Source organism: Hyla sarda, chromosome 1, assembly GCF_029499605.1.
Source record: "Hyla sarda isolate aHylSar1 chromosome 1, aHylSar1.hap1, whole genome shotgun sequence".
NCBI classification, from domain to species: Eukaryota; Metazoa; Chordata; class Amphibia; order Anura; family Hylidae; genus Hyla; species Hyla sarda.
Window position 1 is genome coordinate 538,279,368 of NC_079189.1, and position 19,605 is coordinate 538,298,972.

The 19,605-nt window shown below is 44.0% G+C and overlaps 1 protein-coding gene across 12 annotated transcripts in view; it reads right to left on the reverse strand.

The window, feature by feature from the left end:
* Positions 1 to 19,605, reverse strand: part of PDE4D (phosphodiesterase 4D) — an 846,931-nt gene that overhangs the window by 307,546 nt on the left and 519,780 nt on the right. Inside the window, exon 2 of one of the 12 annotated variants that reach the window (XM_056540923.1) lies at positions 18,797 to 18,844. The exons of the other annotated variants lie outside the window; for them this stretch is intronic. Within the exon in view, the coding sequence (XP_056396898.1) occupies positions 18,797 to 18,844 (48 nt within the window). The remainder of the gene's footprint in view (positions 1 to 18,796; positions 18,845 to 19,605) is intronic. 12 annotated transcript variants of the gene reach the window in all.

Below are 19,605 nucleotides of genomic sequence, written 5' to 3' on the forward strand. Positions count from 1 at the left end.
TATTTAAAAATCTTATTCCTTCCACTACTCATCAGCTGCTGTATGTTACAGAGGAAGTTGTATAGTTCTTTCCAGGCTGACCACAGCGCTCTCTGCTGACACCTCTGTCCATGTCAGGAACTGTTTAGAGCAAGAGAAGTTTGCTATGGGGATTTGCTTGTACTCTGGTCAGTTCCTTACACAGACAGAGGTGTCAGCAGAGAGCACTGTGATCAGACTGGAAAGAACTGTACAACTTTTCTGTAGTATACAGCAGCTGATAAGTGCTGGAATGATTAAGATTTTTAAATAGAAATACTTTACAAATCTGTATACATTTCTGGCACCAGTTCATTTGAAGACATTTGTTTTCCACCAGATTACCCCATTAGGGTGTTTTTTCAGGAGAGATATTGATGACATACTACAAGAAAATACCACCAGAAAGGATGCGACCACTGTGACCTCCCTAGATTATTAGGGAAAGTAACATGGTTTAGTTATCTTCAAAGGCTGCATGGTTGGCCTATTATGGTCAATGACTGGGAAAGCTGGTACCCAGAAAAAAATCCAAGTGGACAAGTGGGAGGGAAAGTGGAACAGAGTTTTCTATAGATCGTCTTGCATACCAATGTCTATCATAAGAGAACCAATCTAATCTATTTCCATAAACAGAACTATAGGGATTGCAGAGGCACCAGGGCCCAGGAACCTAAGGGGGTCCCTCAGGTCTCTCCTTCTTATATAAGGAGACCAGTACTACAAAGGAAGCATTACAATTGTGGTCCCTGTTATGGATTTTGCAATGGTGATCACATCTTCAAGTTACGCTTACAGCATGTCATAAGCAATAGGCAATTCCTGCATTCCAATGTAGATACCGTATACATCAGGGTACTTGTGTGGGCACAGAAGCTGTGATTTAGAGTCGCCCTCTGGACTGACAGCCAGGATTAAATCATGGCAAGGAAAAGTATGGTAGATGGAAAACAGATGATTATATCTAGATATAGATGGAAGGTGATGGTTGAGACGGACGGCATTTGCAGTTCCTTAATCAATTTCAAGAGCAGATGTAGCAGAGCCGCGAGATACATATTTGCGCCTGTCGATGACTTAAGGAATAACTTTGTGCCCACTTCTTATATTCTGTTATGAGAGCCCTACTGAAGACAATGTAGAGTTCTAACCTGACAGCTGAGCTCCGGGATGAGCACTTCTGGCTCCTTTGTTCTAACTCTGCAACATATCCAAAGAACTAAACACTCATGATGTGCTCAGCTCCAATACTTATTCTGTATTTGTTAAGGGGATTTATTGAGCTCAGGCTTCAGTTTTTGTAATAAGTCTATATATTTTTTTATTTTATTTTAAAGAAGCTCTGAGTATTTTTTTTCTTCTAAAGTGCAGCATAGGCTATTTTAGAAAAAAAGTTTAGAGGTTCTTGTGTATGCCTCCAGCTTAACTATTTTAGCTGAAGTGGCAGGCACGAGATTTTAGATATATTGTTTGTGGTCCAGGACAAAACTAGATCTGTGCCTACATTTCCCATAAACCCTCTGGCTTTGCAGAGAGAGGGGGTGGTTCAGTCCCTAATGAGGCCAACTGAATCACCTGCTAGACGGCAGCAACCAGAAGTCTAAACAGCTGAAACTCATAATTATATTGGTGTCAGTTCACACTACATGCAGTTTTATTGAGTTTTCTTATTCAAAGTGCATTCTCTAGAGTAATGTTGCCGTGAGGCAGAAAGATTTGACCTTTAATACAATTTAGGTGTTTTATCAAATTTGAAGTCTTTACGCTGTGTTCACATGTTGAATTCATACTTCATTTCTCACGTGTATTTAAAGCATTTTGATTTCACCTGACTAGATTTTAAAAATTGTGTAAAAATGACAAATTTTTACAGTAATTTAAAGTATTGCGGCAAAATAGGGCAGGGGGGGGGGGGGGGGACTGCGCCAGTCCTGTTCAGTGAGGAAAGGAAACAGCTGTCTTCTCCTCTTTTTCCTGGCTATGCTTTTGAGGCGTAATATTACACAGTACTGCCCCTACTGCCTTTGTCTTCTCTCACCGTCTCTACTCCTCCTCCTCCTATCAAATGCCTTACTCTCCCTAGTTCTACTACCCCTCCTGTCACATACCTAACTGCCCCTAGTACTACTACTCCTCCTATCACATGCCTCACTGCCCCTACTACTACCCTCCTTATTACATGCATAACTGTCCCCCCTCTTGTCATGTGCCTCCCTGTCCCTCCTGCCCTCATCTTGTCAGATGCCTCCCTGTCCCTCCTGCCCTCATCTTGTCAGATGCCTCCCTGTCCCTCCTGCCCTCATCTTGTCATGTGCCTCCCTGTCCCTCCTGCACTCATCTTGTCAGATGCCTCCCTGTCCCTCCTGCCCTCATCTTGTCAGATGCCTCCCTGTCCCTCCTGCCCTCATCTTGTCAGATGTCTCCCTGTCCCTCCTGCCCTCATCTTGTCAGATGCCTCCCTGTCCCTCCTGCCCTCATCTTGTCAGATGCCTCCCTGTCCCTCCTGCCCTCATCTTGTCAGATGTCTCCCTGTCCCTCCTGCCCTCATCTTGTCAGATGCCTCCCTGTCCCTCCTGCCCTCATCTTGTCAGATGCCTCCCTGTCCCTCCTGCCCTCATCTTGTCAGATGTCTCCCTGTCCCTCCTGCCCTCATCTTGTCAGATGCCTCCCTGTCCCTCCTGCCCTCATCTTGTCAGATGTCTCCCTGTCCCTCCTGCCCTCATCTTGTCAGATGCCTCCCTGTCCCTCCTGCCCTCATCTTGTCAGATGCCTCCCTGTCCCTCCTGCCCTCATCTTGTCAGATGCCTCCCTGTCCCTCCTGCCCTCATCTTGTCAGATGCCTCCCTGTCCCTCCTGCCCTCATCTTGTCAGATGCCTCCCTGTCCCTCCTGCCCTCATTTGTCAGATGCCTCCCTGTCCCTCCTGCCCTCATCTTGTCAGATGCCTCCCTGTCCCTCCTGCCCTCATTTGTCAGATGCCTCCCTGTCCCTCCTGCCCTCATCTTGTCAGATGCCTCCCTGTCCCTCCTGCCCTCATCTTGTCAGATATCACACTGTCCCATTAATCTCTATCCCATAAGTTGTCAGTCCACCCCTGTGGCAAAAACAATAAAAATGCAGCAAAAATGCAATGTGTGAACACGGCTTCAGGGGAGGTGTATATCTGATCCCATACAGATGGTGCCGCTAGGGGAGGGATCTGTGATCTGCTGGGAGGGACCTGGTAGGTGATTACGCCATCCTCTTGTTCCCAGGAAGTCAGAACCCAGAACTAACTTCCTACTCTCACCATTAAGCACTGGAAGATTTGAAGAGACAAATTGGTGATCACATGACCAAGTCAGAGTAATAAAACACATAGGTGTAGCTGTGCTGTAATAAAAGAAATGGTGTAGCACAGTGAATATACATATCTACAATTTGGTTCTGAGCGCCTGGTCCACAATAGACTATATAATAGATATTTTTACAAGAAAAACAACAACAAAAAAACATTACAGAGTGATGTTTCGAAGTTAACAAATGGAGTGATGGCTGAACCCTACATGGCGCACTTCTTTCATTGTGGGAACATTGGCGGGGATCCAAGGGGTCTAACCCCTATCAGTCACCTGGTTATTCTCTATTCTGTAAATAGGGGATAACTTTAAAATATTTATTTTCAGAACTTGAACTTTTCTGCCTTTTCCCGAAGTCTATTGTGGTGGTCCAGTACAGAAGTTGTACCTCTGTACCCTCACTGCCCTGTCAGGCAGCTTCCCTGCAGTGTCCCCTGGGCACCTTCACCTGTTCCCTCTGTACAATTGGTTTTATGCCATGTATTGGATATGAGAGTGTTGTACCTTTAAGAATATTTGTCATGTGGTTAACCTGTTGTCATGTGAGTGTAACGCAGTGAGGTGTCAGTTACCATGTGACCTAAGGGTGGGTGACCTATGGGACCCCACCAGAGTTTCCCCTATATAAGCCCTGGGAGGCGTCTCTTCACGCTCTCTTTTTCTTTGAGCTCAGCTCTAAGTCTTTGCTGAGTCCAGCCAAGTCCAGTCCTAAGAGTGTGTCTGGAGTCTATAGGAGACCTCAAGTCAGTCCAGCAGCCACAAGTCTTTAAGTAAGCTACAATTGGGGTATAGTCAGTCCGATTCAAGTCAGTCAAGTTAAAGTCATCTGCCTTCAGTGAGCGTGGCCTGTAGCAATATTGTCCCAGTCCTACAAGTCCCAGGAAGCCCTGAGGTCTCTAAAGTCACTGGTCACCTCTGTGGGCCTGGCTAAGCTGTATAGACTGTTCCATCTGTCGCTCAGTAAAGCTACCGTTGTCCATAACTTGGCGTCGGAGTCATTATTGCCCCTGTGCCTAGCCCAGGATCCTGCGGTATACCTTCAGGTGGTATTAAGGATAAACCACGCCAAGGAGTTAACGCCATCTGCCCCTAGGGTAATTCCATCTGCCCTGCATCACACCCTCTACCACACTATGAAAAAAGATGAAATAGAAGTAGGTTTACGCAGTCCTATGTAAAAACTGGCATCACAACAAGCTGCACACCAAGCCATCGAGCACGTCCTCCTCTGAAGTAGATACTGTGTAGACTTTCCATTATTACAGTACATACCATGGAGAGTGCCCACTTGATCCTGCTAAAACCAGGAATCATAAAATTCTATCTAAACACCAGATTTCAGGAAAGACAGACATTAAGGAAAAAAGAACAAACACTATCCCTTCCTCGACTCTAACTACTACAAGAAATGAAGGATAGGATGTGATGCCCTGCTGTCAGCAGCAGAGTCAAGAGGTATCATAATGTGGTGGTCTAGTAAGGGATGGTGTTGCCCTGTACCTTTCCTGCCCTGTCAGGCAGTGTCCCTCAGTGTCCCCAGGGCCCCCTGTAGTTGTTTCCCCATTTGTATATGTTGGATATTAAAATATGTGTTATACCTTTAATAAAATGTACCATGTGATTGTTACCCAGGAGATACCAGTGACCAGCTGACCCCCAGAGTGACCTATGGGCTTCCTGTTAGTCTCCCCCATATAAGCCCTGGGTGGCACTAGCTTCTCTCTCTTGCTTCATGGTCCAGTAAAGTCACACCTAGTGTGTGTGTCCAGAGTAGTGGAGGCCTCAAGTCAAGTCCTGCAGCCAAAAGTCAAGTCCTGCAGCCACAAGTCAAGTCCTGCAGTCACAAGTCAAGTGCAAGTGAGATAAAGTCACCGTCCTGTCAGTCACAAGTCAGTCAAGTCATCTGTCTACCCAGCGTAGCCTGCACTAAATTCTCCCGTCCAACTACAAGTCCCAGCAAGTCTGCGAGGCCTCTGTGTCACTGGTCAGCTCCTTGGACCCTGGCTGTTCTGCATAGACTGTAACAACTGTCTACCCTCAGTAAAGCTACCGCTGTCCGTAACTTGGTGTCGGTGTCTTCATTGCCCCCGTGCCTATCCCAGGATCCATCGGTATACCTTCTGGTGGTTAAGGATAAAACACGCCCTGGCATCGCAAACACAAGGGGTTAATGACATCTGCCCCTAGGGTAATTACATCTGCCCTGCACCTCACACCCTGCCATACCACAATAAAGTGATCAGATGGCTTATGAGAATGTAAAACCCATGCCAGATACAAGAATGCAATATCTCTATTTCTGTATTTTTTATCTTTCTTCTTATTTCATATTTGCCATTTGCCCTGGCTCCACACCAAGTATATGACTGGCATCTACCAAAAATATCTGTAATATTAGGCAGCATAGTGGCTCAGTGATTAACATGGTTTTTGTGCAACTATGGGGTCCTGGACTTGAATCTTACCAAAGGGAAAACCTGCTTGGAGTCTGTAAGGTGTCTGATCCATTTTAGGTGGGTTCCTTTAAAGGGGTACTCTGCCCCTAGACATATTTTCCCTAATTAAAGGATAGGGTATAAGATGTCTAATCAGGGGTTCCAGCTGCTGGGACCCCCGCGATCTCCGTGCAGCACCCGATATTCTAAACAGTATGTTTAGAATGCTAGGTTCCCGTGGCGGGAGACGTGATATCATGCAACGCCCCCTCATAAAATCACACATCCTTCATTCATGTCTATGATAGACATTGAGGGGGTGTGGTCTCCCACAATCAGATATCTTATCCTCTATCCTTTGGACAGGGGATAAGATGTCTAGGGGCATAGTGCCCCTTTAATATATCACATATAATAGTTATAGTAGTATATGTTTTTAATATGATCTTAATCAGGTGACTAGATTTACTTAAAGGGGTACTCCGGTGGAAACCATATTTTTTTTTAAATCAACTGGTGCCAGAAAGTTAAACAGATTTGTAAATTACTTCTATTTAAAAATCTTAATCATTCCAGTACTCATCAGCTGCTGTATGATCCAAAGGAAGTTATTTTCTTTTTGGAATTATTTTCTGTCTGACTACAGTGCTCTCTGCTGACACCTCTGTCCACGTCAGGAACTGTCCAGAGTATACAAGCAAATCCCCATAGCAAACCTCTCCCGCTTGGGACAATTCCTGATACGGACAGAGGTGTCAGCAGAGAGCACTGTGGTCAGACTGAAAAGAACTCCAGAAAGAAATACAACTTCCTGTGAAGCATACGGCGGGTGATAATTCAGGATTCAATGGAATCTGGTAATCTAGTAATATGGAGCTAAGGCAGAGTAAAAACCTGTACTTATATAGCCCTGATCCCCAGCAGCTCGTGGTCGGCTCTGCCTGGTCCCCCAACCTTCTCTTCCCAGATAAGAACTCGGTGCAGGACCTACCTGCTCAGCCTATCGCTGGCTAAGATGGGACACTGCAGCAGTCAGTGATTGGCTGAGCTGGCAGGTCCTGCTCCAAACACTAGTACTGGAAGAAGAAAGAAGATTAGGGGAGCAGATAGAGCTGAACATGAGCTGCAGGGGATAGTTGTTTTTCAACATCTGGAGGATCACACTTTGGAGACCACTGTCATAGGACAACAACTAACTAGGGATCGTCAAGTGGAGAATCCCTTTAAAAATTTGTAGCAAGATTCTTGTAGAAGGACATAGCTCTGTGTGGGATCCGTTAAGAGGTAATTTCTATTTTCCCTTACAATTCTGTTGGATATGGTTTATAATAATTTTTTGACCACAAGCTGGCCCCATTGTTTACCTGGGCATGGTTGAGTTGCATGCCTTAGGCACAGTCATGTAACTAAATGTGGTTCTAGTAACGGGAAACATCGCTAAGGGTCACTTAACTACTGAAAAGACATGTATATGCACAGTACTGATGTGTCCATAACCACAAATACCACAAGGGTCACGAGGCTAATCTAAGCATCCAGAACTGCTGTGCACCACAGGCCTCTAAAACATGAGATCTTCCCCACAGAATAATGCTCTATTATAGCCAGTGTGCAGTGTCCCAGTACAGCCTCCCAGCTGCTGAGGAGTAAAGTTGTTGGATGGCTAAGGAGTAATCTCTTTATGTCTCAGTACTGTGAGTTAAATATGTAGAATTTGCTATTTCCTGCATTACACGTTTGCCATTGCATAGGCTGATGTATTATGGTTGTGTAAAGAGTCACAGTCCTTTCTTTGCTACCACTACTGGTGTGCTAAGTTTGAGGGAGAATGGATAAAATATTGGTCACATGACCTACCTTAGTTAGTTTCTATGTAGAAACTGCTAGAAAGGCTGAGGGGGGAGTTCCTAAGCCTAACCCTTGCTGGACCCTAACCTCTAGCCAGAGAAGTGTGGGGGAATCTCCAGATTTGCTTCTGCAGAGTAGACCAATTTAACCAGAGTCTAAACTTCTAGGCTCTGTAAATAAGTTTAATCTTAGGGAACATTTTTTCCATGTTAAAATCTCCTTCAAGCAAGTTCAGTTTCAGTTGCTGGAATGTCTCCTGAGACAGATCTTGGTTTAGTTCACAGTGATCATGGCACCGTGTGGCATTCAGGAGCTTTATAATCAAGACTGTCTCCAGTCCCTGTTGAGTGGGCAATCATCTTAAAAATCCTGATTTCTACTCCAAGAAGGAAAATTGTGTAGTCAGAGAAGGGAAATTGCTGAGTAAGGACCATTCTGCTTATAATTATCACTTTGTGGGCTTCAAGCTGGAGTTAGGGATTTTTTGACAGATCAAAACCAACAAGTGTTTGCTTGTTCAATGGCTGATCACTAGCCCTATTACAGGGTAATATTAGCTTGTTAGGCCAATAATCATCCAGTACAATAGGGTAATAACTCTGTATAGTTCAGACGTTTTAAAGAGGCTCACAGGCTTTTACTTGTATGCTACATCAGATGCTTTATGGTATATCTCCATATATATGGCACCTGTGAGAGCCTATATGGTGGCACATGACTCCATACTAGGAAGCCCTATGACCCATGTGCACTGCTGTAAAAGATGTACTGTATAAGAGTGCTATAGCAGTCACATCCATATAATTTCTATGAATCCCATAATACTGATGATGGAAGCAGAATCCATTCTAGAAAGTCCACAAGGCTATCATAATGGCATTTCTACAACTGTCCCATTTGCCTGAGAAGGATTTGCAAAACACTGTTTTGGTGCATGATCACCAAAACAAGGTATAACACCGATTTATGGTTGCAGAATCTTCTGCAATCAACCTGCTGTGTGTGGAATTGCTCTGTCTGTCTTCTGTAGATCATTAGAGGAAGGACAGCTTTTTTTTTTTTTTTTCAAGGAATGCTTAGCCAAGAACTCAACATTTTCACATTATTGTCTATTTTTAAATGTTAATGCCAAGCTGGACTTTCTCAACATCAGCATAAAAGACAACAGAGAAGAAGCCGTCTGCAGTCTCTGGGATTTGCTTATTTCAGTTTTAGCTAACTTTGGCAAAATGATGTCTGCTTTATCCACTGTATACATATTCCTAAGATTATTACCTTTTTATAGAAATCATGGTTTATAAAATCATGGCTCTGTCCAAGCTGAAGCACAGGCATGGACAAAGTCCAGAAAGTGAGGATGGGCTAGCACTGTCTGATAGGAAATGAAAGAGCACAGAGGAGTGCTATCAGACAGGAGAGAGCACAGAGGAGTACTATCAGACAGGCGAGAGCACAGAGGGGTCCTATCAGACAGGAGAGAGCACAGAGGAGTACTATCAGACAGGAGAGAGCACAGAGGAGTACTATCAGACAGGAGAGAGCACAGAGGAGTACTATCAGACAGGAGAGAGCACAGAGGATTCCTATCAGACAGGAGAGAGTGGAGAGGAGTGCTATCAGACAGGCGAGAGCACAGAGGAGTGCTATCAGACAGGAGAGAGCACAGAGGAGTCCTATCAGACAGGAGAGAACACAGAGGAGTCCTATCAGACAGGAGAGAGCACAGAGGAGTCCTATCAGACAGGAGAGAACACAGAGGAGTGCTATCAGACAGGAGAGAGCACAGATGGGTCCTATCAGACAGAAAGGAGCACAGAGGAGTCCTAACAGACACGAGAGAGCACAGAAGAGTGCTAGCTTACCCTCACTTACTTTAGTTTTTGAATCTGGCAGTGCCCATTTAAGGGCCCCACACACTATAGTTAAAAGTCAGCTAAACACATTTTGTAGGCCCAGCCGTCTAGCAGTGTTTTCCAAATAGCGTGCATCCAGCTATTGCAAAACTACAACTCCCAGCATGCTGGAGGCACACTGGTTGAGAAACACTGGTCTAGCAGTGGCTTACCCCTCTTCTTACTAATGAGAACAAATAAACCTTTGAGCATGTCCAAACTTCATGGGTATAGGGATATCAGATTAGATAACTTTTGGATGAAAGTGTTGGCAAACGGCTATTGAAGGTGTATGGGCACCAAGACGACCACTTGCCCCAAGATTTGAGGTGCACCATTATTCTATACACGGTCCGAGAATGGGGACAGCTTTACCTGGGCCAGACATGGGGAGTAAATGAACACACGAACGTCAGGTTACGGATAACTGTCTTTACTGAGCAGGGTGCAGATGGCATTACACATACAGCTTGCCTTTGATGTGAGAGTGCAACGTAACCCTTTGGGAGTCCTGTTGCCTTGCTGGGACTTGCGGTGCATACACCAAACAGATTTATACTAACTTGTGAGATGGAAGAATGAATCCTGGTAGCTAGGGTCCTGTCAAGCCTTCTCCTGAGGGGCGTGAATCCTTGCAGGATGACCAGTTGAGATTAGATTTGGACTAGGCCTCTTCTAAGAGCACACAACAAACAGCACACCTGAGCTAAGCTGTTGCACAGACTAAACTTAGACTGAAAAACTCCTCCCTCCCCTCACTACACTACATAGGGGAGACTTTAGGGTTTCCCATTGGCAGGCAGGGTCACATGGGGTTCAATGCTCTCATTTAAAAGGTATAGTAACATATTAACAACTTATATACATATAACAAGAATATAATTAATTTGGAAAAATATTTTACTTTGCAATAGAATACAATCATAATTAATATAACAGTCAGTCTTTTAGTAGGCCCCACACCACATGCTACCAAGCTGCCCGAGACAGTCCAAAGCCACAGGACAGCTATTGGTGCTGGGACACCACAAATTTGTTTAGCAGTCTACTGATAAGGTTGGCTAAAACTAGGATGGACAAAAGAGGAAAGCTCCTTGGGGCTCCAATATCTTTCCCAAAATGATCCTTGCATGCATATAACATCCCTCTCCATGCATGCTCTATGGGAAACGCACAAGTGCTGTACTCAGCTGTATCCAGTACTCCTATAGAGAATGCATGTAGTAGGCATGTCAACCACAGGGAGAGCTTGGACACTATTCTTGAGATCGATGGGGGTCCCAGCAGTTGGACTCATGATCAGTCACTTATCCCGCTTTAAAGCTTTGGCGTACCCCTTTAATATGTACCATATTTTTTCTTATCTAATGTTCCTTTCTTTCACATAATATATTCTCAGGGGATGTTGTAATCTGAAAATGGCATATTTACAATACAACGTTGCCCATTAGGGCAACTAAGTACATTAACGCATCACTAATAAATTAAAACTTAACTTTTATTTGTAGACAGTAGCCAAAATGTCATAAGCCCAGCTGGGATTTTGTGACATCTGCATAATTCAAGCCTAATAGAAGTGTAAATTGTTTGCCATTGTCATGCCCTGTCTGCCCCTGAAGATGCTGTATTAGAACCGGTGAAACATGTTGGGGCGGGAGAAATGCCATTGGTTTTAATATCAGCAGTGTGTTCAGTTATACAGTTATCAAAACCTGTGTAGAGAAAGAGTGGTGCAGTCGCCAATAGCAACCAGATTGCTTCTTCAAATTTTGAAGAATCCTCTAAAAAACGAAATAAGTAATCAGATTGGTTTCTATAGGCAACTGCACCTCTCTTCCTTGACACAAGTTTTGATAATTCTCCCAATAGTGCGTTCTACAGGTGCATTAAAGTGATACCAGCTGCAAACATTTTACCGCCAACAGGCAAATGCACATGGCTCCTGTCCCTTATGTTAGTTTTTCACAACCAGGGTGCCTCCAGCTCTTGCAAAACTCAACTCCCAGAATATCTGGACAGCCATTGGCTGTCTGCATCTCTCCAGCTCATGCTGAAGATAACAATATATTAGCAAATGTATGCAATCCTCTAATATTATGTGTAACATATTTCCTAACCCCTCTCATTCTTCAGTCGGACTTCATGGCTAAAAGCCCAATAAAGTCAATGAGTTTTGCATGGAATTCACCCAGAATATATGCGCAGAATAAAAAAATAAAAAAAAGTGAATTCCCACTTCCACAGTAACTCTTCCTCCTCCAATCGTCTTAATTTCTGTGAAAGGGAGAAAATGGCAAAAATCACCATTTTGCTACCAAAATGACTCCTCTCCAATTCCGCTTCAATTCCTCAGTGTGAACATACCTTAAGGCCAGGTTCACATTACGGAATTTCCAACCAGAATTCCGACCAGGAATTTTGGACGGAAATTCTGCTGCATAAAGCTTAAAGGGGTACTCCACCCCTAGACATCTTATCCACCATCCAAAGGATAGGGATAAGATGTCTGATCGTGGCTGGGACGAACTTCGCTCCGTGCCGGATGACTGCCAATGCGGGGCAGGGTGTGACGTCATGGTTACGTCCCCTCAATGCAAGTGTATGGGAGGGGGCGTGACTGCTGTCACGCCCCCTCCTATAGACTTGCATTGAGGGGGTGTGGCTGTGACATCACAAGCAGGGTGTGACCGTGACGTCATGAGCCTCTGGCACTGCACCCGGTGCTCTAAATGGACACTGTGTGCAGCAGGCGTAGGTCCCCAGTGGAGGGACCCCCACGATAAGACATATTTTCCCCTATCCTTTGGATAGGGGATAAGATGTCTAGGGGCGGAGTACCACTTTAACATGCAGGTGAATGGGTTTTCCGTGAACCCATTCACACTGTGAAATTTTGTGGTCTAAATTTCCGACAAAAAATTCCCATCAATAAATTCAGCCAGAACATTGAACCTGTTCGATGTTCTGGCTGAATCCTCTCCGCAGACATTGCCGTCTAGGGGGCCCCAATGTCTGTGTGGTCCTAGTGAAGACTGATTCAGTTTTCCTTCCGGAGCTTCCCAAGTGTGAACCCGGCCTTAATATTAAAACCCACAATATTTTTTTTTTTACAGTAAATGGAGTTCTAATTAATGAACACAGGTTATGTATTCCATTTGTGAGTAGCAGCGGAGGTCACCTACCAGGGCTGAGGTCTCCTACCAGGGCGGAGGTCTCCTACCAGGGACGCTGATGTCTATTAGTTAAACATTTGCTGTTCCCAGGCATGCCGATGTGAGCCTTCCGATTCCTACCTCACAGACATAACACAAATTCCGAAAAGTATTTACAAGGCTTAAAAACATTTCTCATCCTTCCCAGAATAGAAGAAAATAAAAGCTAAATAAAACAAACAAACACTTAACTGCTGGGTTTACATTAACTGCTTCACTGCCAAAAAAGTATCAGGTCCGAATACTAGCCCTGATTCTTACATCATATATGAATTGAATGCATTTTTTTTCATACCAGCTGATATGTCTACTTGAAGGAGAGTTTCACTTTAATACATGGATGGCTTTAGTGTACCACAGCATAGGCACTTTTCGTTCTGGCTTATGAAAAAAGGCTCACTGAGTACATGGACAGAGCTTGTTAACTTATGACAAGCCAACTGGTGGAGCGGAAATCTTACAGAAAAAGCTCATTGGGAAAAAGTATGCAATGTTTAAAGAGGAACTCCAGCACAAAACATCTTATCCTTAGCTAAGTGTCATATTGTGGGGGTCCCACTGCTTGGAGCCCCTGCAACCTCCTGTCCGGCTCCCCCAGTGTTCTGAACATTTGTGTTGGAACGCCCGTGGTCGACATGCACCCTCAATGCAACTCTATGGGAGAGCCAGAAATATATAATTCTCGTGTGTCTCCGAGATGCATGGAGGGTGCGTGTTGACCACAGCTTTGTGCGATGGTCAGCAGTCTTGTTGCACAGAGCAGGGATCACGAGGAGAGCTAGGGTGCCAGGCAAGAGATTGCAGGGTATCCAACCACCGGGACAGTTATTCCCTATCCAAGATGTTATGCACTAAATTTCCCCTTTAAGCTGTTGTCGAGTGAGATAACTGATCGCGAAGGGGGCAGGGGCTAATGGGATGGTTGGGGGGTCTGACCGATAGGACTCCCCTCGATCTAGTAAATAGGACCCTGTCTCTCTGAGAGGATCGAGTGCTGAAGATGGTGTGGGGAAGGGGTGCATGGTGCAGGGCAGATGTTGTTACCCTAGAGGCAGATGGCATCAACCCCTTTTACAGGTTTAGCCTATAATCACCCGAAGGTACACTGCTGGATCCTGGGCTAGGCACGGGAACAATAAAGACTCTGATACCAAGTTATGGACAATGGTAGCTTTACTGAGGGTGGACAGTTGGTAAAGTCTATACAGTTCGGCCCAAGGAGGAGACCAGTGATGCAGAGACCTTAAGGGTTTGCTGGGACTTGTAGTAGGATTGGACAATTGAATGCAGACCACGCTGACTTGACAGATGACAGAGACTGACTTGACTTGACTCAAAGCTGTGACTTTAGATTACTTGACTTGATGGAGGCTGCAGGACTTTGAGGTCTCCAACACTCTGGACACACACACTAGGCGACTGCACTGGACCTCAGCAGAAGAGCAGAGCTCAAAGAGAGAGAAGCTCCACCCAGGGCTTATATGGGGGAGACTAGCAGGGAGCCCTTAGGTCACTCTTTGGATCACCTGGTCACTGGTACCTCCTGGGTAACAATCACATGACTTATCACATGGTATAACTCTTAAAGCAACATTACATTTTATAACACTTTACATGGTAAAACATATTTACAATGGGGAAACAAGTGCAGGGGGACCCTTAAGGAGGAGGCCTGACAGGACAAAGGAGTACGGGGTAACACCTCCCGTACTGGGCCACCACAATGGCACATACTCCTTTTATTTCTATAGAAGCACTGGAGATGCCAGAGTACAGCACTCAGGCTCTTCCATATAAATAAAGCACATGCTACTCTCAGAGAGCTGGGGTTCTGTGGATAGGGGGTAAGTTGTCTTTCACAGGACAAACCCTTTAACTCTCCTCCAGAAACAAGAAAGTTCTTTCTCTAGTGCCACCTATAGGAAGCTATACTGTATGACCCACTTTTAGGAAGTCTAGGTTTAACTCATTAAAGTGGTTGTTCCAGTGCAATAGTAAATTAGAGTCAGGACAACACTGCAGTCTGGAGGGGTGAGTAACCTCTGGACCCCAAGCACGCAGCCCTAACCCTTCCATTGTTCTAGGGCAGGCATAGGCAACCTTCAGGACTGCAGAAGTTTTGAACTACATCTCTCATGATGCTCTCACACCCAAAATGCTACCAAAGCATCATGGGAGACGTGGTCCAAAACATCTGCAGTGCCGAAGGTTGCCTATGCCTGCTCTAGAGCTACCTTTTCACTTGTCCACCAGGGATACAGGATTTAACCCCCTCCCTGTCCTTGAGCACTAGGTATACTAACATTAACCTTTTTACTGCTGTAGATCACCAAGGAAGCTGAAACTAACAAGATTACTGACACAGACTTCCAGGGAAACTGAGTTGCCCATAGCAACCAATCAGATCGCTTCTTTCATTTTTCAGAGGCCTTTTCAAAAATGGAGAAAACAAAAAACTATCTGATTGGTTGCTATGGGCAACTCAGCAACTTTTCCTCTGGACAGGTTTTAATAAATCTCCCCCTATAATTTTTTGGCCTGGATGCTGCTGTAAGTGGCCCTGCATATCGGGATGTTTTATAGCTAATTATTAGGGCACTGTACATTACTTATTTAATGTAGTTTTGCATTACCTGGCTTAGAGGGAGCAGCCATGCAGAAAAGTTGCATGTGGGAGAGGGACCCATGGAGGTGTTCTCCAATTTCAGAAATGAATGGCCTATCCTCAGGATCATCAGCTGTTAGCCTCAGCCCTGCACATTGTGAAGTGGTGGCGGGTTATAGCATCTCAGCCAAGGCCGATGTGCACTGCATATATGCGTCTGGCCCAAACAGCTGATCGATGCGGATGCCATATGTTTGCACCCCCCTGATCAGATATTGATGACCTATAAAGCATTAGTATAATTAATATACATTTGACATGTGGTACAGACAGTTTAGTTCACACCAGGTATCAGTCCTGAGACCGGCTCTGATTGTGATTAACAGAGAGCTGAAGTGTGCGGTAGAATACTCTTCACTCCCTGGCTGTCAGTCATATCTGATTCATTCACTGCATTAGAGACCTGGTTCAATTTAAACTTTTGATATGTCTGGATGATGTGTCAAAATGTTCTATTATGACACTTATGCAAAGGGTACGTTCACACTTGTTGCATTTTCTTGTTGCAGATCTGTTGCAGAATTGCTGTAGCAGATTTTGCTTCCTATAAAAGTCAATGGGCAGCAAAATCTGCAGTAGCAAATCTGCAACAACAATAAGGACGTGTGAATGTTCCCTTAAAGTTATATCCCTCAGGAATCTTTCACTTGGGAGACAATGTTGGTGGAGAGGGAACTTGCAAGATAATGTAACAAACAGCAATTGACAGATATAATGTTATCAGAAGGATTTCCCTTAGTTCAGTGGTCTCCAAACTGTGGACCTCCAGATGTTGCAAAATGTCCTCAATGCACGACATCTGGAGGTCCACAATATGGAGGACACTGCTTTAGTAGAAATCATAATAACTTCCAGGACAATGAATAGATTTATTAATAAGTCCAATAAAGTAAAATAGAAGGCAACGTGGGTGTCTTGAAGATGTGAAGTCACATCAGTAATGTATCTAACATCAGGCTTCTCTTATGGAATCTATGTGGGGGGTGGGGGGGCTATCTCTGTATACAAGCAGCAGTCTGGGTCCATAGAGTTCTGCGAGTAGTATGTTATGGATGCCTACATGGGTCTGCTATGGAACTGTAGTCACAAGTTGGTAGAATCTGCAGCTGCTTCATTATTTTAGATAAGGAGTACAGTATAAACATTGCTTTTATAATCTTTATGTACCAGTAGACAAAGTACTACTTGCTTCGGTCCAAAAAAGTTTATGCATGAAAATAAGAAAACAATTAGAAAACATCACAAATCCAACTTTATTGAGCTGCTAGCGCTATGCTATACAATGTGACCTGAAGCGTTCAGCTGCAATTTATTTTAAGGCCTGTTGTTGTGACTTGGAGTCCCATGACAGCCTGCCCTGACTCCTAAAAATACTTACAAAAATATGTGACTCTAAAGTTGCAGATGAGCACAGTAACAGCTCCACAGAACATAGCATTAAAGGGGTACTCCACTGAAAAACATTTTTTTTTAAATCATCTGGTGCCAGAAAGTTAAACAGATTTGTAAATTACTTCTATTTAAAAATATTAATCCTTCCAGTACTTATCAGCTGCTATATGCTCCTCAGGAAGTACTTTTCTTTTAAAATTTCCTTTGTGCCTGACCACAGTGCTCTCTGCTGACACCTCTGTCCACTTTAGGAACTGTCCAGAGTAGGAGCAAACCCCCATAGCAAACCTATCCTGCTCTGGACAGTCCCTGACATAGAGGTGTCAGCAGAGAGCAATTGTGGTCAGACAGAAAGGAAATGAAAAAACAAAAGAACTTCCTCTGTAGTATACAACAGCTGATAAGTACTGGAAAGATGAATATTTTTAAACAGAAGTCATTTACAAATATGTTTAACTTTCTGGCACCAGTTGATTTAAAAGAAAATGTTTTCCAGTGGAGTACCACTTTAAGCCGTCATGCTCAATGCAATACGCTGATGACTTGTGGACAGCCACAGATAAGAACCCTGACGTTTTATGTGATGCGGGATAAGGTTTCATTGCTGATGTCAGTGACGAGTACTTGTTGGATCTCCACTGGGATGTTTTGTAATAATGGACGTTTGATTCTAAATGTGGTCAAATTAGGAACTACTGTAATTCAATCAGAATGTTTTGAGAAGAAATAGTAGCAAGCAGTATTATAGAGAGTATGGTGCCTCCCAGAGGTATTATATGCTGGCACAGGTAGTGCTGAAACTTTTGGAATTCTGAAAGACTTGCTGAATAGGTACAATGGGAAACCGCAGTTTTTCCATTCTGCATAACATCTCTACATTTCAGAACATAAATGAAAATGACAACTGCGGTTCCCATTGACTTCAATGTCAGGCCACTTCTTTTCTGCTGAGTTCCTCATCTCCCATTAAAGTCAATGGAAGCAGGGTTTTTTGTTTTAGAAAGTTTTAAAGGAGTAATCCACTGGCCAGCGTTCGGAAGTACACGCCCCCTCCCATAGACTTGCATTGAGGGGGCGTGGTCGGGATGTCACGAGGGGTGTGGCCGACCCCGGCAGCGTAAAAACAGCATTTGGAACACGCTGGCCAGTGGAGTACCCCTTTAACATGTTCAATGTATAGTGCAAACTGAGTGCACTATACGTTTTTTACCCACTGTGTGAATTACAACCAACAAGCTTACCTCACTCAGTACAGAATTTGCTGTTGTCTATATCTGTGTTTATGTCTTCATTTAAAGGGAAACAGTCAGACCACACAAGTAGACAATTTACTGACCTAGGTCATTGAAAGGGGTAATCCAGGAAAAAACGTTTTTATATATATCAACTGGCTCCAGAAAGTTAAACAGCTTTGTAAATTACTTCTATTAAAAAATCTTAATCCTTTCAGTACTTATGAGCTTCTGAAGTTAAGGTTTTTCTTTTCTGTCTAAATCCTCTCTGATGACACCTGTCTCGGGAAACGCCCAGTGTAGAAGAGGTTTGCTATGGGGATTTGCTTCTAAACTGGACGTTTCCCGAGACAGGTGTCATCAGAGAGGATTTAGACAGAAAAGAACAACCTTAACTTCAGAAGCTCATAAGTACTGAAAGGATTAAGATTTTTAATAGAAGTAATTTACAAATCTGTTTAACTTTCTGGAGCCAGTTGATATATATATAAAAAAAATGTTTTTTCCTGGAATACCCCTTTAATTGGCCCAAAGCAGTCTTAAAAAAAGGTATATGAATCATGATGGTAATGTATATTATTTTTTTTTTACCATAATCACTGTTATCTTTTTATGGAGATAATAGCTAATGAAACATTTACTGTAGTTTAAATTATGCTTCAATCCCCCTGCATGTCCACTAAACAAAAAGGTGACCGTAAACTACACAAACCACATGAGAAGGGAAGAGTCTAAAATGCTAACTAAACTCAAATCTGTTCTTACCATGCTCCTCCTGAAGAAGGTTTTCGTGAACTGTATACACAATTATAGCTATATAATAAAAAATACAACATAAAGAGTCTTCAAAAACGTATATGGATACCATGTTTTATTCAATGATAATTATTTATATATAACATACTACTCTCCCGTCCTTAAAAGGGTTTTCTGGGGATGAACATTGATGGCCTATCCTTAGGCTAGCCATCAATGTGCGAGTCTAAAATTCCCAGCGATCATTGTAGACGTATTACTTAAAGGGGTACTCCACCCCAAGACATCTTATCCCCTATCCAAAGGATAGAGGATAAGATGTCTGATCGCGGGGGTCCCGTTGCATTTGTTTACAGCGTCGGGTGCAGCACTGGAGGCTCATGATGTCATGGACGTGCCCGGCTTGTAACGTCATGGCCAAGCCCCCCTCAATGCAAGTCAATGGGAGGGGGCGTGACGGCCTGCATCGCCAGTCATCCGGCACGGAGCAAAGTTTGCTCTGTGCACCGGATGTCTGGGGTGCCACAGCCAAGATTGCAGGGGTCCCCAGCTGCGGGAGCCCCGCGATCAGACATCCTAACTCCTATCTTTTGGACAGGGGATAAGATGTCTAGGGGCAGAGTGCCCCTTTAAAGCTTCTGGGCCCAGTACAAAATCTTCATAAATGCCACCCATCACCCATGTGCCATATATAATCCTCATGACTTCTACTGTGACAGAGGGACATTTGGGCCCCTTCAGGCACCACGGCCCAGGTGTCATTGCTTTATCTGTAATCCCTATGGCTATAACCCTGGTGCTCCATGGAATCACGATCG